Source organism: Gobius niger, assembly GCF_951799975.1.
Source record: "Gobius niger genome assembly, chromosome: 21".
Taxonomy (NCBI): Eukaryota; Metazoa; Chordata; class Actinopteri; order Gobiiformes; family Gobiidae; genus Gobius; species Gobius niger.
The window spans coordinates 20,997,802-21,021,993 of record NC_136872.1 but is presented as its reverse complement, the minus strand read 5'-3'; the positions used below and the strand labels follow the sequence as shown (position 1 = coordinate 21,021,993).

Here is a 24,192-nt window from a genome sequence, read left to right as displayed (position 1 = left end):
AATGACATGTGGTGCATTGTGGTTAATCATTTATAGAGCATTTATAAAGCTTTACTAATAAGGGTTACACTAATAAAACCTAAATGTAGCTAAAACGCTACAAAGAAAGCAATGGAAACGTGGCAAAATGAGAAAAAAACAAAAACTAAAACCTGAAAACAAAAACAAGGAAGAAGCTTTGATGAGTTTTGCAGGTCTTAGCTTTCAAATGAGGCCTAAGCTCCAATCGAGAAGCTTTTAGATTTAAACTGAAGAAAAATAATGGTTTCGACATCATTTTCTATTTATCCATTTAACCCTGTGAATGGAATGCATTTACAATCCAAATCTAAAAGGTTACAGCCTACAGGGCCAGTGTAACGCAAACTTTTTGAAAGCTAAGACCTACAAAACTGATCTAAATGGATCGGATTGTTGCCGTGTTGTTGTTGTCACTTATTACGGGTTTTTTTCTCCACTGTGTTGTCGTCTCATTTTCAACGCTCTTTTTTAAATTCAAAGTTAAAGGGACTACACGGAGTTTAAAAATGTTAAAATGATGTATTTTCATCCCCCTACATGTTCCAGCCATGTCCTACTGCTGGGTGTCCAAACTGTTTTCACTGAGGGCCACATACAGAAAAATAAACAAACAACTGGGCCACACTTAGTAGAGGTCAGATATATAACTTCACCTCTATTGTATTAAAGTAAAAAGTCAATAAAATGTTAACTATGATTTTTAATTGAATGCTTAAAGCTGTCTATTGATAGATTTTCATTTATTATTGATATAATTAAGGCCAAAAAAAAAAACTAATAATATGTCTTTTTTTAGAATTTGCAGCGGGCCAATTAAAAGTGGGCCCGTGGGCCGTAGTTTGGACACTCCTGTCCTAATGTGTAGAATGAGCTCAGACCTGTTCACCACAACTGCCTCTAAAATCCTGCACTGTCACTCAGAAAGTTGTTACTTCGGGTCTGAAGTGCCGTCATGCACGAGCTTAAAGCACTACTAAGTAACTCTTCCCCCTAGAGGCCATAAGCGCAACTGCAGGTGTCGTAGCAAGTTACGATTTTTTAACTTATTAATTGTCTTGGAGAGTAAACACTACGCTGACAGGAAAGGCGAAGGGAGAGAGGGTTACTGTGCATCCAATTATACAATGGAAATATTTTTTTTCACTCAAACTTGGCTGTAAATACTGTTTAAAGTGACGTTAGCCCACAGTTAGCTTTGCCCGTTAGCATGTTAGCTTCTTCTTCGTGATTACATTAGTGTGTATTGCTTTCTCCGCACCGGTGGCAGACAAGTTGCAAACATGGTTTTCTGTCCAGAGACACCAGGGGGAGATGAAAGACCCCCCTATCATCCCATAAACACTTGTATTACCCCCACAGGGACTACGGAAAGGATTTATTAAGGTAAACACGTTACTTAGTACTGCTTTAATATAGAAATTGCAGTTACACATATGACCTGAGGTGGCAGTAGTGAGTTTAAAATGGCCAGCTTGCATCTAGCCCCTTCAAGATGTATTTACTAATTTAGCTTCAAATAATTGAATGGATTTCACAAATTCTAGGCTTTTTAACACCAAAAAATATAATAAAACAGTAGCATCTTGAAACCCCCACCCAAGACCTCGCGACCCCCGAGGGGTCCCGACCCCCACTTTGGAAACCATGTTACAGATGATCAGCAACACCCTTGAGGTACGGGGTACACAGAGAACAAACAGAGGATGCAACGGTGCACGTGAGACAAAAACATCTGTAACCACTGGTTTACTGGACAAACCCTGGACCTCTTTCCATCACACTTCATATTCAGCATAATTTACCTGAGGCTGACGCAGCTGCAGTCCGGCGTCCGGGATTTCAGCAGATCCGTGACGGAGAAGGACGGAAACCGAAAGAGCCTCGTCTGAAAGTAAAAAATAATCAAACTGAGACCAAACGGTGAAATCACTTCAAATATCGTATCCGAGTGGATTAATCTAAGAGATGCCACAATAACTTTGGACGACTAAAGGTGAAAACAGAAATGTGAACTCCTCTGCTCCTCAGCCTGTTCCAGAAGCGCTCTCTTCTCTCACATACCGACACAATGACTATATTTGTGAGGGGTCTCCAGTTGTGTTTGGAAAATGACCATAAAAGTCCATCTTTACTGACCTCACTCCTGCTTCTGCTTCTGCTTCTCTCACATCGACTTCTGCTGCTGCTTTACAAAGACTATGCAATACAAAGTAGTAGAGCTTTGGAGTATCTGTGTATCTTTACTTCTGTAGTAGTTTTGTTCAGAATGTATCACTTTATCTGCAATAAATTTGAAAGTAGTATCTGTAGTATCACAGTAGTATGAAATCAAGTGCAAAATGTTAACAATACAGTTTTACAGTAGCAGTGCCGACTGTGACTTTATCTCATTCATTCGTAAACTCAAAGAAAATGCCACATTTGATCATTTTGAAAGTGTCAGTTCAGCATAAATTCTTTCATAAGTCAATTTTTAACATAAACTTTTGTTGATGTCAACAACCTACACAATAAAAGTTGGAAAACTGTGAAAGTTGATGCTACAACGCTCTGTGATTGATAAACTCCCAGACGCCACAGCAGTGTTTCCTTAACTTTGCTAAAGGAGGGAAACAGCGCCCCCAATTTGACGCTGGTGGCCAGAAAGTGAACTGCATCCATATTTACCATTGAGAATGAATGGGAGAGAGTTGGTATTAACAACTTGGGCGCAAAATAGGTCACTCTCTGGCGGGCCAACGAAATCGGGCCCCACTTTGGGCACCCCAGGAATAATCAATGAACCTCTTAACTCCCGCCTTAACCCAGCACATTTCCTGTAGTTCGACTTTACCCAAACCAAAAAAGCTTCTTGCAAAAAAGCGTCAAAATAGTGACAAAAATTAAATGCAAATGAGGATGAAAACACAGCGAAAAACATCAAAAGAGCCACAAATATACAGCAAAATAGGCCATGAAAAAGACAAAAAAAATTGATTTAAAAAAAAGCAACAAAAGTGGAACAAAAAAGTGATAAAAATGCAGCAAAACAAGCAACAAGAAGTGACGAAAAAGCAAAGAATTGTTACAAAAAGTGATGAAAAAGCATCTAGAGAGCATCCAAAACGTGACAAAACAAGCACCAAAACTATGATGAAAAAGTGACAACAACACGAGGATAATCTTAGGTGAGTTTTGTAGGTCTTAGCTTTCAAATGAGGCGTTACACTGTCTCCAGTCGAGAGGCTTTTAGATTTGGGTAAAGCTGAACAGGAGAAAATATGCTTGGTCAAATGGGGGGGAAAGAGGTTAATGATATAAAGATGATCAAAGATTTACCTTGAAGTCGTTCGGCATTTTACAGCTTAGACAAATGCAGAAGCCGCAGACGCAGACAGGGGATATTTCTAAAGTTCCTTCTGCAGTTTGTGTCTGAAGTAACTTTACTGCAGCAGCAAAACAAAACTGACTTTATGGAAGTCATTTTCTTGAAAGGTCATTCACACTTTGAGTAGATAAGTCAAATTATGTGCCAATAGAATGAGTATTTTTTAACTTAAAATCTAGTTCATCAGACTTCCTCAAATGAAGATCAAATTCTCCTCTTAGTTTATCATAATCTCTTTTTTTTAATAAACACTCTTCATGAGAAATTGTCCGAAGGTTGACAAAAAGATAAATGTTTTCATTAAAAGATTATGTCATGATGGGTAAAGCTGTGAAACACTTGTCTCTAAGCTGAAGGATGTGATAATAGGTTATGACATCATATTATTCACTAAACAATATGCACATTTAAAGGGACAATAAAGAGCTCAAAAATGTTAAAATTAAGTATTTTCCTCCCCCTACATGTTCCAGCCCTAATGTGTAGAATGAGCCCAGACCTGTTCACCACAACTGCCTCTAAAATCCTGCACTGTCACTCAGAAAGTTGTCATGCAAGAGCTTAATATAGAAGGTGCAGTTACACGTATGACCTGAGGTGGCAGTAGTGAGCATAAAATGGCCAACTTGCATCTAGCCCCTTTAAACTCTGAAAAGCAAAATAGCGACCAATCAATAAAATCACAGACTTGCCGCTCAATCTACTGCCTATAGATACAGACAACATCTCTGGACTCGCCCATATATGGTCATGTTTGAAAACAGTTAAGGGGGAAAACAATTTGGAGAAAAATCTAAACTTTCTCAAATGATTGAAAAACTACTTTAACAAATGCTTCATTATGAATATGGTTTTCTACTAAATAAAGATACAAAGACATGGGGAGGAGCAAAGTGGTTCAACAGCCCATAAATACAAAAATAACGGAGAATGCTAACATCGTGCTAATGCTAACGGCTAGCTGCGACTGCCGTTATTTCGCTTCTACTGAACAATCTGCTGTGAACAAACAACCACATGGACCTGATTTAGACTTGACTTTATTTGTATGTGATAAACAAGTTGATATTTCACCAGAAAACGGCTAAAAAGAGTGAAAAATTGTGTCTCCCAAAAGATTCTGTTTCCCTCTTCAGCGAGGCCACGCCCCCTTATGATGCCGTCTGTATCTAAAATGGAGTTGGTGCAGCTGAGAATTTGATTGTGGTAACTATGGTAACTTTGGGCTTTATGGTAAATATCTGTGTAACGGCTGGAGCTCTCGAATCAAAAACTGACACATAGTTCAACGTCTTCTCTCTCAGCACGTATGAACGAAGGTCACATGACTGTCTCATAAAGGCGTCTACGTATGAACGAAGGTCACATGACTGTCTCATAAAGGCGTCTACGTATGAACGAAGGTCACATGACTGTCTCATAAAGGCGTCTAAAGGTGGAGACGATTTAATAATAATGAAAGGACTTTAAAGTGCTCATGGCAGGTTTTAATGCTTTATTCAGAAGGATGACGTCTCATTTATTCCCATTGACGTAACATGGTCGGCATGGCAACAGTTTAAAACAGTTTTCCTCTATCTATGTCACTTCCTGTCGGTGTCCAATAAGGAAGTGAAACTATAAACATCACAAAAATGGTCAAACTAAAGACAGCTGGGTAAAAAATATTTAAAAATAATCTTAGATATGATTGTGTCTAATGTGTCACATGTGGCAAAACATGAGGCAACCGATTAATGCTGCAGTTCCCGTACCTGTCCAGGGGGGGCGCTGTTGTCTCCATGTGAAGACAAGAACTTGGCACAGGCCTCCACAGCTCGATGCATTCTTTCTGATGTTTCAATTCAAAACAAAACAAGAAAACCCTGCAAAAAATGTGCGACTTGTCTTCACCTCGTCTGACTCGCACGTCATGTTTCAGGAAAAAGTCTCAAAATGGAAGAAAATATATGAAAATTCCCCAAATTGACCAAAAAACAAAGTCCTTTTAGCGCCTCGCTCTATTCCCGGTGGCAATGAAAACCCATCTCTCCTCTTCCTCCCTGTGTTTCTGTCGTGTCCGGGCAGGATTAAAGCCCATCGGCATCATGGGAATTATTGAGATTAGTGACGCAGCGTTGGAAGTTTTTGGCTCAAAGGAAAAGAGAGAGAGAGATTAAAAAAAAAAACTGCTTCAGTGATGCTTCGGTGAACAGAGCAAATCCTCTTACGGACACTTTGAAGGGAAAACTATCGATACAAATGGAAATGTGGGGCCATATTCACACCTGTGTTCATGTTTGAGGGTTCATTTTATATAAATGTCGAACCTTAGTGCCGTTTAGAATCTGGTGAAACTATAAATCTAAATGTTTTGTCAAGAGTCACAAAATAACAAAAAGTGCTCATGGTCACTGGCAGTTTTTATTGCGTTAAATCACAAAGTCTCACTTGAAAATATTTCTTGTTGGGATTTTATGGTTCGAGATTTATTTAACCTCATAACCCCGCCTTCATCGAGCACAGTTTTTCTTCGGCTTTTTGGATATTTTTCCTTGCCTTATGCCATGTTGCAGTGGCTTTTTTGTCACTTTTTAAACACTTGTCACATTTTTGTCACTCTTTTGTGGCTTTTTTGTCACTTTATTGTTGCTTTTTTTGACGCTTTTTTGGCACGTTTTTGTCGCTATTTTGTTGCTTTTTGTCACCTTTTTTGTTGCATTCTTATCACTATTTTGACGCCTTTTTTATTGCATCAACATTTTTTAGCTTTTTTTGTCACTTATTTGACACTTTTCCGACATTTTTGTGCTGCTCTTTTGATTAATTTTTACGCTCTTTTGTCATTTATTGTTTTTACACTTTTTCAAAAAGCTTTTAGATTTGGGTAAAGCCTAACTGGAGAAAATGTGGTTGGCAGTGAGAAGTAGTAAATTTGACAAAAATCGACCACATAACCCTATGTTTACAATATATGCCTTATACTTGTAGAGAAATAAATCAGTTACACTTTTAAGACGCTCAGATCAACAGTCAGTCTTGGCGATGTTTGTCTCCATCTTGTGGTAAAAAAAAGAGTGTTACATATATTATTGTACTGTACAAAAAACAGCGTCTGTTTAAAAAAAAAAAAAGGTCACGCGCCAAATTTGTTTGGACAGCCAAAAGTGTCGCATTCTTTTTTCACAAAGATCTTGTATTGATGATGGGAGAGTGTGACCACCGCACAAAGCCTTCTCCAGCACATCCCAAAGATTCTCCATGGGGTTCAGGGCTGGACTCGCTTTCACAATGTGAGCCCGATAAATCCTAGCATTGTCATCTTGGAATATCTCCGTGCCATCAGGGAATAAGAAATACATTTAAGGAATAACCAGCTGGACATTTCAGGACATACAAACTAAGCACCTTCTCCAAAACCAAAACTTGTGACTGAAGTCCCACCAGGTATAAGAGTGGGCGTGTTTGACGACCTAGATGTTCGAACATTCTCATTTTATTAGTAGCACTTCAAGGAAAGATATAGATAGATTTTATTTAAAATTTTACTATAAATTACAACATTTACTATTAACAATATGTACAAATCTAACCAAAATAAAATCTTTTCATTAGATGTTCAGTTTTGCTTCACATTATTCCTGGGTTTCTGCCAGTTTCTTGATCTCCTCCAGCAGCTCCGCGAACGCCGGCCGCTCCGGAGGCTTCTGCAAAAACAGAAACACAAACGTTCAAAATAAAAAAACAACCCGGGCGTACGACATGTGTGTGATGACTGAGGGCGTACGTTGTGCCAGCAGCGGTACATGAGCTGGTACAGCGGCGGCGACGCCCGCTGAGGTCGGTAAAGCCTGATGCCCCTCGTGATGTCCTCCACCACCTCCACGTTCGAACGGTTCTCAAACGGAGTCCGGCCCTCGGAGAAGATCTCCCACATCACCACGCCTGGGTGAGGAAGAGGAAAAACACACAAGACTGCTGAAAAATGAATTGTTTCAGCCATTTTAGGTTTTCGTATAAACCCCCACTTTAACCGAGCACATTTTCACTAGTTTGGCTTTACCCAAATCTAAAAGCTTCTGTCAGCAACAGCAACGAAAATGAGGATGAAAATGCAAGAAATAACTGACAGAACACTATAAAAAAGAGACAAAAACACTACAAAAAAAGAGACAAAAACACTATAAAAAAGTGACCAAAACACTACAAAAAAGTGACAAAAACACTATAAAAAAAAGAGACAAAAACACTACAAAAAAGTGACAAAAACACTATAAAAAAGAGACAAAAACACTATCAAAAATTACAAAAACACTATAAAAAGAGACAAAAACACTGTAAAAAAGAGACAAAAACACAACAAAAAGTGACAAAAACACTACAAAAAAAGAGACAAAAACACTACAAAAAAAGAGACAAAAACACTATAAAAAAGTGACCAAAACACTACAAAAAAGTGACAAAAACACTATAAAAAAGAAACAAAAACACTATAAAAAGAGACATAAACACTGTAAAAAAGAGACAAAAACACAACAAAAAGTGACAAAAACACTACAAAAAAAGAGACAAAAACACTGTAAAAAAGAGACAAAAACACAACAAAAAGTGACCAAAACACTACAAAAAAGTGACAAAAACACTATAAAAAAAGAGACAAAAACACTACAAAAAAGTGACAAAAACACTATAAAAAAGAGACAAAAACACTATCAAAAATTACAAAAACACTATAAAAAGAGACAAAAACACTGTAAAAAAGAGACAAAAACACAACAAAAAGAGACAAAAACACTACAAAAAAAGAGACAAAAACACTATAAAAAAGTGACCAAAACACTACAAAAAAGTGACAAAAACACTATAAAAAAGAAACAAAAACACTATAAAAAGAGACAAAAACACTGTAAAAAAGAGACAAAAACACAACAAAAAGTGACAAAAACACTACAAAAAAAGAGACAAAAACACTATAAAAAAGTGACAAAAACACTACAAAAAAAGTGACAAAACACTATAAAAAAGAGACAAAAACACTTTAAAAAATTACAAAAAGCAACAATAACACAATGGAAAAGTGACAAAAAAAATACAACAAATGAGTGATGAACAGTGAACACTACAAAAAGTGACAAAAAAGTGAAAAACAATCAAAAAAGCAATGAAAAAAAGTGATGTAAACACACAATAAACGGCAAAAAAAAAAAATAAAAATACACAAACATGAGATGACTGATGCTAAATCTAATTAATGGATGGAGCCAGGTTTAAAGAGATGCTTTTACTTTATGTATTCCTGAAGCTATCTGTAAAGATTTAAGCATCACTCTGACAAACCTTTAAACTCTGATTAAGTCCAAGATTTTGAAAGTTTAGATTCTGTAGTATACCTTTTTTTTACTTAGACTAAACACTAGCCCAAAGTCTTGAAATAAACCATGAAAAATCTCTACTTAAGTAATAAGTAACCGTATTATGGTTCTCACCGAAAGACCAGACGTCAGACTTGCTGCTGTATTTGCTGAAGTGCAGGACCTCGGGAGGAGACCACTTCACCGGGAACTTAGAGCCGCTGGAGCTGGTGTACTGGTTATCCAAAACGTACCTACAGCATGAAAAACACAAGAAGTAAGAAAGGGGAAAGGAGCAGGATTCTCTTGAGGTTATACTTTTTCCAAATTTACCTCGTCATCCCGAAATCACTGACTTTCACCACGTTGTGTTCAGTCACCAAACAGTTCCTCGCTGCCTGGAAGAACAACATGAGACAATATATTTTTAATAAATGAATAAATCATGGCCTCACTGCAATAAGTACTTTCTTTAGATTAAGAGAAAACACCCACAAGATTGTTTTTCATCTAATTTTGAGTGCAATGAGAGAAAACGTCCCTTATTTCGCATGATCTGTTTTGTGATTTAGTTCCGTGAGTTAAGTTTAATCCCCTCACCAGGTCTCTGTGGATGAAGCAGTGCCTCTCCAGGTACTCCATGCCCTCGCACACGTCCTGGGACATGGACAGAAGCCACGCCTCCCGCAGAGCCCCGCCCCTCTGCCGCAGGAAGTTGAGCAGGCAGCCGTTCTCCATGAACTCCGCCACGATCAGCAGGGGGCGCCGCTGCAGGCACACGCCGTACAGCTGCACCAGCCGCGGGTGGCACAGCTTCCTGGGAGTGAGAGTGGAGGCTGTTCTCTGGAGGTCTCTGGAGCGTTAGTTATAAAAGTACTCACATCATGACTTTGGCCTCCTCGATGAAGTCCTCCTCGTACATTGCTCCCTCTCGGATGGCTTTGATGGCCACTTTGTGCTGCGCCCTCCATTTGCCCAGACGCACCTGACCGAACTGCCCGCTGCCCAGCTCCTTCATGAAGGTCAGCTCATGGGGGTCGATCTCCCACTTCTCTGGAACCAGACGAACGCGGAAAGTGGACGTATCAGGCAAAAATGTATCTCATTATCCTGCTTACAGTTTATAACATTAGACATTTCCCTGGGGTACCTGTATATCGCTGGGGTCCATGAACAAAAGTTCCAGTAAAATATGTTTTAATTGGGAAAATACTATTGAGGAAATATTTTTCAATAAATGAATAATAATGAGCCAGACTGTGGCCTCATAATAACGGCTTACACTTGTATTGCACTTTACCAGCCTGTGTCACAAGTTTCTGCTACACTGGAGTCATTATTCATTCACTCACTCCACACTCTGTGGTTGTGTTAAGCTGCTATTGTAGCCACAGGCACATGGCTATAATGTGTTGTTTATATCGTATATATATCTTATGCCAGTGATCTCTGCTGGACACGTGTGGAATTCTTTCTTTTTTTCATTTAAAGAGACTATACACAGTTTAAAAATGTCAAAATTATGTATTTTCCTCCCCCTACATGTTCCAACTATGTCCTAAGGTGTAGAATGGGCCCAGACTTATTCACCACAACTGCCTCTAAAATCCTGCACTGTCACTCAAAAAGGTGTTAATTCGGGTCTGAAGTACCGTCATGCACGAGCTTAATATAGAGGGTGCAGTTACACGTGTGACCTGAGGTGGCAGTAGTGAGTATAAAATGGCGAACTTGCATCTAGCCCCTTTAAGCTGCCCCTCAGTGGCTGTAGTGAGCCTTCTGATTATGTTTTTTTTTTCTTTTTAAATAGGCCTATTTAGGAATTTGAGCTTTACAAGTCAGGGGCCGGATTGAATCATCTCGGGCCACTTCCGGCCCGTGGGCCGCCTCTTGGAGACCCTGCATTAAACTATGCTCTTTTAGGAATCTCATATGTTTGAGCTAGGCCTGTCACAAAAACAACATTTGAAGTGCGATTGTACTTCAGAAATAAATCAGCATCTGGCGGAGGTTTTGCAGAAATTGCTATAGCTCCTTTTGTTGCTCCCAGGCAGATTACAAAAATAGGTTTATCGTCACTAATCCACTGTTTACCTGAGCTGAAGCCTGCTGTGGCCGGGACACATCTTCCCATCGGCCCCAAAGCGTAACGCAGCCGAGTCACCAGGCCTAAAACATGAGAAAGTCATGAGAAAGTCACTGATAAGTTCGAAGGCCCTTTGAGTCGTCCCGTACCTGCCGCGTTGTGCTCGTGGTAGCGGATGACCTCCGGGATCGAGTCGAAAGTGTGTTTCTCGGCCAAATAAAAGTGTCCGGTGTCGCTGATCTTTATTTGGTAATGCTTCACTCCTCCGCTCTCCCTGAAAACAAACATTTAGTGTGTTTTCCCCTTCAGTATGCTTCACTATATTAATAAATATAGGGGATTTCTTACCCTAAAGCTTTGCTGTAGACAGACACAGTGTAGACGCCTCTTTGGCTCGACTCCCGCACCACAAAACCTCCTTCTTTACCCTGAAAGGCACATTATAGAGTCATGGCATTTAAGATTTAAGGCGGACTTGATCTAAGCTCGACTTACCTCTTGCCTCAGCAGCTGCTCCGCTTCAGCCCTGTTGATGTTCTTACAATACCACCTTAATGTCACAGAGATAAACTGGCATTAAACAAGAGGAAAACCTTCGAGAGGACATTTTGAAAGATTTGACACTCACATATTGGCCTCGATGTTGTTCTTCTCTGTGACGTAGTTGCTGGGAATAAAGCCTTTGTTTCTAAAGCAGAAGATAGAAATAATAGTGATGTTGCAGGGAGTGGGGGTTTATAACTCAAAATGTGTTGCTATGGAAGACTCCGCACACCAGGGAGGCGACAGGTGTGGAGAAGACAGGGCAATTTATCCAAAAACGAACAGGTTTACAGTTCAATGAATCATCAGGTTGAACCCTAATCGGAAGTGTCGCTGCTCACCCGTGTTTGTCTTGAGCTCTCCACCACAGCTGGTCCTGTTTATGCAAAATGATGTACTCTTCTCCCTGCACGACAAAGAGGACATAAATGAGGTGAATGGAGGAAACCACAGGCTCCATCTCTGCGCAGAAAACATGCAAAACCCCAGGCCGGGGCCTTTTTGCAGCTGTGAGAAGCTGCAAAAAACACCCCAGGCCTTGGGTGTTTGGGTGCAAATAAACAACACAGGTAATGTGCATTAAAGAGACTATACAGAGTTTAAAAATGTTAAAATTAAGTATTTTCCTCCCCCAAGAGGACACAGACATTTATATGGTTAGTCTGGTGTTATAAGTGATTTGCCTCAGGTGCTCTGTGGAGCGGGTCAGACTGTTTTTAATGCAGGCTAGCTGATACCATAGAAATGCGCTAGCCTTGCATTAGCCTAGCGCCACGAAACTCTTCAAATATAAGAACTGCATGAACTACAAAAAAAAATATCTGCAGAAATCAGCAACACTCTGGATAACTAGGAAATGAGGCCCTATGTCAAAAACACTGAAATATCCCTTTAGTATAGAAGGTGCAGTTACACGCATGACCTGAGGCGGCAGTAGTGAGTATAAATGGCCAACTTGCATCTAGTCTCTTTAAAGATTGATACAAAAATGTATGAAGATGATAAATCAAACTAACAAGAACATATCTAATGATGAAGTGACAATATTGGTAATTGCTTATATATTATATATATTGTACGTGCTAACTGATGATAAACACCTGTGCACCGTCATGTGGTTCCACTTCAGAAAAAACAGTCCGGAGGAAGTGGTCGGTCGTGAAACGGCAGCTTGTTTGAGTCAAGAAAATGCAGTGGTTTTCGTTTTCTGATCTTAGTCATTTTCACCAAACACAAACATGCACAGACTTCACCAGGATTCACAGAGTTAAACTGACATGTCGCTCACTTTCTTTAAAAATGAGTTGTATAGATCGATAGTTACTTGTTTGAGGGTGAGGTCGGTGTCTTCTTTGGCGGTGAAGTCGTACATGGCCATGACCCTCTGCTGCCCGGGCCCCTCATCGTCGCCCCCTTCTGGAGGAGGCATGGGCAGCTTCTTCCTCGACTTTTCCATCTAAGAACGACATTTAGGGATGTTACGTCAACTCGTTTTTAGTTTAAAGCAAATTAATTGTACTTGTCATCCTAAAAGTCTGAAACAATTGTTGATTTCAAGCCAAACCAAGCCAAATGTCAAGTGATGCGACACATACTTAAATCAATTGAAAAAACGATTATAAATACAAATATAACAATAAATATTAAACTTCAGTGGGACCTTAATGCAAACTATAAAACTTACTTTAGCAGTGAAATAGTTTATAAGTTTTGTATATTTTGGAATAATCACCCAAATGTAAATTACTTAGTTTTGTTCTCTTTTAATAACACATATAATTATCCTTTGCTGTCACAGAAACATTTTTTATTATTTAAACATTCTAAGTAGTGTGAGATCATAGGACACACTGTCGAACCGCATGACATTTTACAAGTTGATATCCAACTATTTAATTTTTTTCACAAATTTCATCAGTTTTATAAAATATGTTATAACATGTAGATATCACAGATTTAGTAATGACTTAACCTCTTAGCCACCGCATGAACTGAGCAGATTTTCCCTATAGCTCAGCCTTACCCAAATCTAAAAGGTGAAAGCCTATAGGCCAGTGTAACACCTCATTTGAAAGAATTTCCTTCAAAACTCATCAAAAACTGATCTTTTTTCTTGCTTTGTCATCGCTTTTTAGTCATATTTTTGTCACTTTTTTGTCGTATTTTTCTCGCTCTTTTGTTGCATTTTCATCCTCATTTTAGCCTCATTTTTGTTGACACGTTTTCCAGGAAGCTTTTAGATTTGGGTAAAGCCAAACTGGACAAAAATGTGCTCGGTTCCGGTGGGATTTAAGAAGTTAAGGCTTCAAAAAGTGCTGCAGCCGAATCAACAGCCTTCTCAGCCTCTCCATCTGCTCCAAAACCTGTGTCTAAACTAGTTTGCCACTTTATTTTTACCCTGTTAACTACTTGTACATGACAACAATTGCAGAGATACTTAAAGTGATAGTCTGTAGGTTTGCTAAGTGAGGAGCGACAGAGCGAAATCTGAAAGTAAACAATCAAATTCCTCCCCTCTTTAACCAAAGCTAGTTTGCAAAATGATGAGAGAAGGAATAGAGTTTTCAAAAGTGAACGATAAAGCTCCTCCCCCTCCCTCCTGATTGGACCTGACTGGCTGGTTCACAGGGAAAGCTCGTCTCATTGGTCAACGCGGGAGGATACTAGACTCTGATTAGTTGCTGAGATCGGGGAAGGAGACACTTTACAAAGAATAAAATACATATATAATTCCTGACTTTACATCAAAATGCAAGACTAGGCGGTCGATTTTGCACATTGTATAAAACTTGTAATACGTTTAGAATTCCAGACTATCACTTTAAGCTTACAGAAAATGGCTTGGGTTTCCTGTTCATGAATGTTTGCAGATTGTCTAAGCTCCAAAACCTATCCCTTTCCATGAACTCATCCTTTTCCGTTGTCTGTCCGTGCAATCCCTATGTAGAATCTGTAGCCATATTTCTGATAAAAAGTTGAAGATCGGCTTTAACCTGAGCCCGCCGAGCGTGTCCGGGGTGGTGCCTTTTCTGGAAGCAAAGAGAGGTGCTTTCTTCCAGCTCCATCCTGGTCCTGAACTCTCTGAAGCACACAGGGAAATGTTCATTCATATATACATGCCTTTCAGTCATGTGACTTTTGTTGTTATGGCGGCCATTTTCAACACTGAAGTAGAATTATGCAGTACTACAACATGTAACAATATACTCAGGATATAAATGAAAGAAAACTGATTGACAGTGGCATTTTTATGTACTTGTAATCATTGCTCAAGAAGACAACAGAAAAACACGACCCCAGAGACACACGTTTATGTGAAGAAACCAGTGAGTCAGTGTTTAAGATGTTAGCATGCTACCAGATAGCAATTAGCTTCAACAGCTTAGCTCTGACCTCTCTAAGAGAAAGCCCTGAACCAAACTCAAAACATCTAGCCTTGGATACAACATGTGACAGAGGTCAGAGCTGTTACTGTAGTATTTCCTCAGTGTTCATAGATGTGAGCCACACATTTGTTTATCGTGTTGAAGCAGGTGCTAACCGGTAGCATGCTAACGTCTTGAGCAGCTTAAACACTGACTCAGCCTAAGACTCTCTTGACACCTTCATGAGCAATGATTACGAGATCATAAATATGCCACTGTCGATCAGTTGTCTTTCATTTTCAGAGATATTGCTACATGTTGTAGTACTGCATAATTCTACTTCGGTATTCAAAATGGCGGAATGATGCGTGATGTCATTGGAAACGCATGTATACTCAGGCTAAAACAGTATCTAAATTTGCAGGATTTAGGGTTCAATGACAGTACCTGGAGTGAACAGAGCAGCAGCAGCAGAAGACAGAGAGGAACGACTGATCTGAGGAGGAAAAATACTTTAAACATCAAGTTTTGCACCAAAATGTTGGATTCATGTTAAATTTTCAACCATTTTAACAGATTCATGGACGTCACAATCTCAAATGAGGAGCATCAAACCCTGGACCATCCATCATTTTTCACATAACAAAACTTTTCAACCTTATTAATGTGAGAAATGAAAGTGGCGTTTGGTTTCACAGTGCTGTTACTGTCTATAGGTGCGGATTTCTCGTCGCTGGCCGCTCACTGTGTGGGCTCCAGCGAGTTGTCACTGTCAGGAAGTAGAGTTTCCTTTTCCCCCGAATTCACACCTTTTTTTGTGAATGTGAACGTGGGCGACGCTTTGTGACGATCATTTGTAGCTGTAGAAGTGCAGCAAAGTTGCACTTCTACAGCTACAAATGATCGTCACAAAGCGTCACAAAGACTGTGTTTACACGCACTCGAGCGTCCAGGAGGTTATTAAGGGCAAGGCGAGATTACTTGTAGAGCACAATTCATACACAAGGCAATTCAAAGTGCTTCACAGCTGCATAAAATTACAAGAAAACGGATAAAATCAATAAAAATATTAAAATAAAAATCAATCAATTACAGTAAAAGGCAGGAGTGCAGATAAAATACTTTCAGCTGTCATATTCACGGGTAAAAAGAACTGTTTTCAGCCTGGATAGAACATTGTCAGAGTTGAGGCCTGTCTCAGATCCTCATGAAGACTGTTCCAGATTTTTAGCTTTAGCCTCACCGTGTTTAGTCCTGACTCTGGGAACCAGAGATGTACTTTGGTGCTAAACCATGAAAAAGACTTGCAACAAGCAGAGCTGTTTGACAGGAGTGCCAGGAGACCAGAGCACTGGACTAATATGGTCGTATTTCCTGGTTCTGGATGTTCTGCAGCTCTGACAGTGAGCAGTTGTTACTATAGTCTAACCTGCTGGAGACAAATGCATGTATAAGTCTCTCTATGTCTTGTTTTGACACTATTCCTCTGATCTTAGTGATGTTTTTCAGATGGTAAAAAGCTGGTGATGTTATTGCTTTGATGTGGCTGTTAAAGTTCAGGTCTGAGTCCATGATCACTCCTAGAACCTGGTATTAGAGAGAGAGACTCAAGGTGACTGATTACACTTTGTCTTTGTGTCTGTGGGCCAAAAACAATGATCTCAGATTTGATCTCTAGTTGTTTTGCATCCACAAAATGGTTCCTGGTTTTGTCTGGTTCACATAAACACAGGATCCTGGTTTCAGTTTCCTGGACAAGCCAATAATCCAGGTCATTAGAAACTAGGATATTCCCACAGTTTCCTGGTTACTGTATTTTTATGCATCTATTTGGTTTATTTGAGTGGGACAGATACATAAATATAGACAACATAAGTCTGATGTATGTATCACTTGTCCCTGGATGGGTTTACAAAAACAGTTAAAGGTTCAAAACATGTTTAAAGGGGATGAGAAGACAATGACATTTACAGACACTGAACTGTACAGTCACACTAAACATGAGCACAATGCTGCTTCTGGCACATCCGTGTAGTACAAATATCCTGTTTTTTCCACTACTGCTGACGTACTGAGCATGTGCGACCTTTAGAAACAGATACAACAGGAGCAAAAACTTTCCTACAGCCATTTCATCTTTAAAACGAAGGTATTTTTTTGTATTGAAATGCCAAACTGCCCCAAATATAATGCAGCACCAAATCAAGTTGGACACTGGTGTATAAGATAAGAAAATGTGCAGTCAATGAAATAGTAAGTAAAGGTTTTTTATATACAATGAATGCAAATAATAAAACATAAAGAATAAAGACTATAAAATATGTCAGTAGTGCAATTTCTTCCAGTCCTTCAGTGCTGGTAAAGTGACATTGATAGAAAGATTAAAATGCTGCTTATACAGAGGTCATTCTTGCACAGTAGTTACTGCACATGAGTTAGTTTTGCAGTTGTGTTGTACAGTGTGAGATCTGCAGTCGTGTGTAGCAAATGTCGGCAAAACAAACACGAGAGAATGGGGGAAAGAGAAGGAAAAGGAAATGTTTGACTGCACTTTTGCTCTGAGACATCATTAGTATTTTCAATGTACAGGTGTCATATAATATCATGAAGAAGTGCATTATTCAACTTAAACTGTGAAATATATATAGACTCATCACATGCAAGGTGAGATATGTACAGCCTTTATTTGTTATAATTTATATAACACAGCTTGTGAAAACCCCACATGAGAATCAGAATTACAACAAATAAAGGCTTGACATTTCTCACTTTGCATGTAGTGAGTCTGTATCATTTATTAGTTTCACGTCTTAAGTTGAATTACAGAAATAAATGAACTTTTAATTATTTCTAATTATATGATGAGCACCTGTATTTTTTTCCAAAAGTGACTCAATGTAATGTAACTCAGATACATGTTTGAAACAGTATGTAATACAAACATACAGTATTACATTTTTACAGCTGTAACTACAATATGGAATATATTACAGTGTTAAAGTAACTTGCCCAACACTGTAATAACTACTAACGTGGTTAAAAGCTTAAAGAAAACGAGTCAATCTCCCTTTTCAAAGATGTGTTTTCACCACATTCCTCTTTAACGGCCACTAAGTTTACTTACTTTACCCCGGATGCCCTTCCGTCCACCTTCCAGGCAGGACTAAAGTGGGAAAAGAGCCTCTCATGAGCAGCTGCCCCTTTTTCTTGAGTAAATGAGCTCCGACTTTAGATCGGGACGGACACTTCTTACACTCGATCTCCCATGATGCTTTGCAGGAGTGCAGTACATTAGTGGTGTCTGGTGGTTTGTGGTGAACCAACTTCCTATTACTCACTATTTAGTTTACCTTGCCCTATTTGCGAGCTACAAATAAGTAATTACAGTCTGCAAATATATAGTGTAATTTAAGTCACTTTGTATTGTCTGAGTGGTTCTCAAACTGCGGTGCCCAGGTTCATCTGCAATTCTAAACTTCATTAATGCTTTAGTAACGCTTTTAGGATTTAGGTGTCTTTGGTAATAATGTCAAACGTATTTATTACTATCTTACACTTTGTTGGTTAGAAAACACTGATCTAACAGAAAATATCTAGTGGTTTCATTTCCTGGTTTTTCAAGTGAACTAACTCGACCATGAACAGACCATGTGGCTGTAGTGAAGCGATGGCGAGTGTTTTCACTTCCTGATGAAAGGTTTCAGCTGATCAAGAGATTGAAAGGAAAGGAAGGCGTTTCCTGGGATAGTTGGTAGATCAACCAGTCACAAGTCATGAGAGTGAAGGGTCATCAACCAATCAGCTTAACTCTGACCCTGCCCGAGCCACGAACCTTAAGGATAGTGGGCGGTGCCTAATCTTAATACGTCTCTGATTGGATGATGAATGTCCACCGTTTACCAACTATCGTTGAAAAAATATTTTTGCATTGTGCTGCTGTGGAGAAGGTTGAGGTGAGCTCCATCTCTCCAGGACCCGGAGGCGTGTGGGTCGGATCACAGCTGACCCTTCTCACCCTGGACAAGGACTATTCACCCCCCTCCCCTCAGGCAGGAGGCTACGGTCCATTCAGACACATACCTCCCGCCACATGAACAGTTTTCCCCCCCAAAAACAAAACCCAATAACTCAGTAACAGACTCGTGAATGTAATCTGCTCTATGGCACTATGTCAGGGGTAGGCAACGTCAGGCCCGAGGGCCAAATTCGGCCCTCCAGCATAAAACCTTTGGCCCCCAAGAGAATTTTGAATAAACATTTATCATAAATCGAGACCCAATACATGAAAATGACTCTAAAATGTGAAAAATACTGTCAATATTTTCACATTTCCCAGCAAAACACTGCATTAGGTCATATATTATGTGCAAAACTTATATTTGTAGAAAAAAGGTGCTTTACTTTGGGCTACGATTGTAAGTTTTGGCCCTTGGCGTTTTGGAAATGAAGAAAATTGGCCCTCCATGACACAAACTTGCCTACCCCTGCACTATGTGGTCTGACCACACGCATATTTGCTGCTTAAAGTCAATACACCCAGGCCCGCCTTATCCACTGGGCTTGCCTGGGCTGGAGCACAGGGGCCCAGGGGCCTTTATAACAACATTTTTATCCCCCCCTTCAGGGAACTTTAGGGGCTTTGTAGTTTTCTGATCGGAAACACACCTCTGTAAGTATAAGTGAGAATGAAAACAGCAAAATTCATAGAATGTTTGAGCTGAAAATTAATTATTCTGTTTATTAAAGGTTATATAAACAGTAAGCCATCTCGGGTTAGAGTGTGTGTGTGTGTGTGTGTGTGTGGGGGGAGCTATATTTCATGGTTAGCCCAGGGGCCTTTGAGTAGGTTAAGCCGGCCCTGAATGCACCTGTACATCTGAAAATACACTCACGCTGTTCTACGTCAAACTGTTGTTCTCTTTATCATAGTTTAAATTTAATCTTCTTATGCATGCCCTTGTAGTCTTATAGTCTCTTAAAGTCTTTATAGTTTGTTATTTATCTAAAGTTATATGTTATATGTTTCATAGTTGTGAACCTGTTCGCAACCATGGCAATACAACCAATTCTGATTCTAAGGAGGAGCTTTTTGGGAACTGGAGAAGATTCAAGGAGAGGACCCTGCAGCATGGTAAAAAGGGTCAGACATTGGGTAGTTGTGGGACGATTTTCTTCTTCGTGACCCAAAGAAAAGCACCACTTCCTCCCAAATTCCAGTTTTGTACATAAAATGACCTGACGAGGAGGTTTTTTGAAAGCTAAGACCTACAAAACCGATTTTTTTTTGCTGCTGCGTTACCTTTTGGATGCGTTTTTGTGGGGGTTAAGAGATGAAAGGTTAAAGGAAGTGACGGTAGTGCGTTCATCTCGGAGTCAGAGGTTCGGATTACGCCCAGTTTAGACATAACTCGGTTTATTTTAGACTCGGTTTAGCTCGAGTTTGATCTTGATCCAGACCCGGTGGTGCTCGAAAAGTTAGAAAAACCACAAAGAAAATTCTCCAACGAGGACTTTCTACAGTGTCCAAAAAGCTCTGTGGATTCCTGGATTACGCACTACTGGAGAGTCATTTACAAAGTGTGTAAGTTGTGTAAACAGATTTGGAGAAGTGGTGCAGAAAGTTTGCACAACATTAGATAATCTTTTGTTCTTAGAAGATGCAGACGAAGAAGCAGAAGCGGTCAGTCAGGAGACACATGAAACCGCGAATGTACCACAATAACTACGACGACGACTGCTGTGATGGCCAAAGGAACATGTGGATGAAGGAGGAAAAAGGTTCACCAAAAGAAACTCAAATTCTGTAAGTGATAAAACACAGGGAGATGCTATCATTGAATCTTTGAAAAGAGCTGGGGCGGTCACTTTTTACCAGGACTGTTTCATCACCAGCCGCTTTAACTGCTGCCCTTTTGTGGTTTGTATAAAGGAGGAACCGAGGAAAGTGTCCCAGGTCTAATGAGTGCATTTACATTCATCAGAGAAACCTACAGTAGATACTCATAGTTCAAAGTTTTGGCCGTTTCTGTTTGGAAAATGCGCACATGCTCAGTTCTTCAGCAGTGGTGAGAATCCAAGAATAATGAGCTTACATGACACAGTGACACCAGGACTAAACAGAGCATAAACCAGGATTAAGGGAGGCCTAAGGAGGTATTGTGGAAGTATCAGCTAGCCCAATGGAGATGTAAGAAAAAAGGCTGAAGACGAAATCTGGATCTAAAACAATCAGGCCTCAGTCGATGGCTACGTTTAAATCAGACAACTGTAGAAATCCGATAACCCAATAATCAGATCTGATGCATTCACACTCTCTTCAGAAATCGGAGAATACAAGACTCCGGGTTCTACGTGAGCCAGAGCGCAGGTTTAGCAAAGGTCTAAGGGTCCAAATCCGGTTTACTGTTTATTGTTTTCAGAATTCCGATTCCAATCCAAAAGCTTCTGGAAAAAAAGGTGTGAAAATAGTGACAGAACTGAGACGAAAAGAATGATGAAGATGTGAAAAAAAAGTGAGAAAACCTTGACAAAAAATGTGACAAAAAATGACAACAAAAAACCCCAAAAATTGATGAAAAAAAGACAAAAAATGACCAAAAAAGGGACAAAAAAGGGACAAAAAATGACAAAAAAAAGACAAAAAAATTATTAAAAAAAGACAAAAAATGACCAAAAAAAGTGACAAAAAATGTGACAAAAAATGACCAAAAAAAGACAAAAAAATGATTTTAAAAAATGACAATAAATGTGACAAAATTGTGACCAAAAAATGACAAAAAATTGATTAAATAAAATGACAAAAAAGCTACAAAATGAGTTGAATACCCCCCCAAAAAAGATGGAAAAAAAATCTGGTGACGTGAGGAAAAAGATCCATTTAGATGAAAAAAAAAATGTAACATAGTTTAAATTATTCTATGGACACAGACATTTATATGGTTAGTCTGGTGTTATAAGTGATTTGCCTCAGGTGTGGAACGGGTCAGACTGTTTTTAATGCAGGCTAGCTGATACCATAGAAATGCGCTAGCCTTGCACTAGCCTAGCGCCACGAAACTCTTCAAATATAAGAACATGAATTCTTAAATTTGCATGAATTACAAAAATAAATATCTCCAGAAATCAGCAACACTCTGGATAACTAGGAAAGGAGGCCCTACGTCAAAAATCTTGTCTTTAACAACTCAAGATGCTCGTACGGCTTCAGCGAGACGGTCTTACACCAAAAGAGGACTGGTAGTTAAGGACAGTAGGGTTAGAAAAAAGACTAAAAAAGGCATTGAAAGCAAATCAATATCACTCGCCAACTCAAAAGGTCCAGACTGAACAAACCGATATCTACCAACAAAGCTGGACAGGATCAAACTAGGTCCTTGGGTTGAAACCAGACACTGTAAAAAACTCGTCCACCAGAACAATTTTGGACGTTTCTGAAGGTAAATCTAAAACAGTAAGAAACAATCAGAGTTGGTACCCACTTGAATGGATCATCTTTGGTCGCGATCTCAGGCCGGGACATCGACTCCTTTGTTCACATCTGCTCACGTTGAACTCTAAAACGAAACAATTGAGAGACAACAAACAAAAGAGTAGAAGAAGAAGAAGATACGAGGAGGAGGTGGGAGGAGGAAGTGATCTATCGGTAAAGACAAACCACAGAAGAACGAACGCAATAATGAAAAAAAAAAGAGATAATTGTATGCATTAACTGCGTGGTGTGGTTTAGCACAGTCGTCTTTTTCAGGATCGTGGGTGAGATTATTGTTAGTAACGTTGATAAACCGTAAAATAAAGGTGTAGAAAGACAGTGAGTTGGTGTGCGATAGAGAGGAAATGAAAGAATGACGTGAAGAAAACCACGGCATCCGTTTAAGACTGAGGCAGGAAGAGTGAAGAGAAAAGGTTGAGAAAGAGGCCTGAGAGGGTGAAAGGATGAAAGTGTGTCAGGTTTACATCATGATTAGGATTAAAACAGGTTAGTGCAGAACTAAACCAGGGATAAGCCGGGTCTAAGTAGGAACTAAAGCAGATTTAACCACACTCAATCAGCCAGTTATCAGAGTGTGACCCAGGCGGTGTTGTACATGGGCTGTGGTCATTCTCAACACCTGTCCATAGGGGCTTTTGGGTCACACTGACACATGTCTTCGAACCAGACAAGGCACATTTTGTACTTGGCCCAGTTTTAGCCACTGTTTGAGCTCCCTGCTAAAGATCATTAGATTAGATTAGATTAAACTTCATGTCTTTGTCCATATTGTGCTAAAACCTGGCACCGAGCATCTGTCCTGACTTTGTCTTGCTTAAAGGGATATTTCAGGATTTTTGACATAGGGCCTCATTTCCTCGTTATCCAGTGTTGCTGATTTCTGGAGATATTTTTTTTTTGTAATTCATGCAGTTCTCATATTTGAAGAGTTTCGTGGCGCTAGGCTAATGCAAGGCTAGTGCATTTCTATGGTATCAGCTAGCCTGCATTAAAAACAGTCTGACCCGCTCCACAGAGCACCTGAGGCAAATCACTTATAACACCAGACTAAACATATAAATGTCTGTGTCCAAAGAATAATGTTTGGAATATAACTGACCTTGCATCACATGAATGATCGCATTTTGAGGGACTATTTTCTAGCAGATCACTCCTCCGCCGCGTAGCTTATACAACCACGAAGCTGATGCTGCTCAAATATAAGATCTTTTAAATGCAAAATGGTTAAAATTATTCTATCGACACAGACATTTCTATGGTTAGTCTGGTGTTATAAGTGATTTGTCTCAGGTGCTCTGTGGAGCGGGTCTGACTGTTTTTAATGCAGGCTAGCTGATACCAGCTGATGTAAGAACTGCATGAATTACAAAAAAAAAATCTCCAGAAATCAGCAACACTCTGGATAACTAGGAAATGAGGCCCTGTGTCAAAAATCCTGAAATATCCCTTTAAGAAAGTACATCCAAAAACACAACACTCATGTAGAAACAGTTTAAAACAACTTAGAATAAAAGGACATTAGTGGCAGTGAGTAATGTCTGACTTGCTTGCTTTGTTGATGTTAGTCTGCAGTTTTAGTCCAGTGGGGAAAGAGTTCCACATTCTTGCTCCCTTGAAGGAGAAGCTTTGGGAGTAGTGTCCACCATAGTCCATAGTTTTCTTCCGCTTTATCTGGGGCTTATCTGAGGCAGCAATCTGAGCGAAGCCCAGACTTCCCTCTCCACACACACTTCCTCCAGCTGTTCTGGGGGGATCCCGAAGCAACACCAGGCCACAGAGACATGGTCCCTCCAGCGTGTCCTGGGTCTTCCACAAGGCCTCCTCCCAATGGGACAGGCTTGGAACACCTTCTGAAGAAAGTGACCAGGAGGCTCTGGAACAGGTGTCCACCTCTCGACGTGAAAGAGCAGCGACTCTACTCCGAGCTCCTCCCGGGTGACTGAGCTCCTCACTCTACCCTGCCAAGGAATATCATTTCAGTCGCTTGTGTC

General features: G+C 39.8%; 1 protein-coding gene across 1 annotated transcript; it reads right to left on the bottom strand.

The window, feature by feature from the left end:
- Positions 1 to 6,902: 6,902 nt before the first annotated feature.
- On the bottom strand, positions 6,903 to 22,248 carry txk (TXK tyrosine kinase). Its single transcript, XM_079579941.1, has 16 exons — positions 22,191 to 22,248; positions 15,160 to 15,208; positions 14,341 to 14,428; positions 12,672 to 12,803; positions 11,689 to 11,753; positions 11,433 to 11,492; positions 11,300 to 11,354; positions 11,153 to 11,232; positions 10,954 to 11,078; positions 10,813 to 10,887; positions 9,600 to 9,771; positions 9,319 to 9,535; positions 9,052 to 9,116; positions 8,854 to 8,972; positions 7,155 to 7,312; positions 6,903 to 7,074 (listed from the first exon to the last, which is right to left on the bottom strand). Exons 1-16 carry the CDS (start codon positions 22,201 to 22,203, stop codon positions 7,003 to 7,005), a joined length of 1,545 nt encoding a protein of 514 aa, XP_079436067.1. The 5' UTR covers positions 22,204 to 22,248; the 3' UTR covers positions 6,903 to 7,002.
- Between the last annotated feature and the right edge of the window lie 1,944 nt (positions 22,249 to 24,192).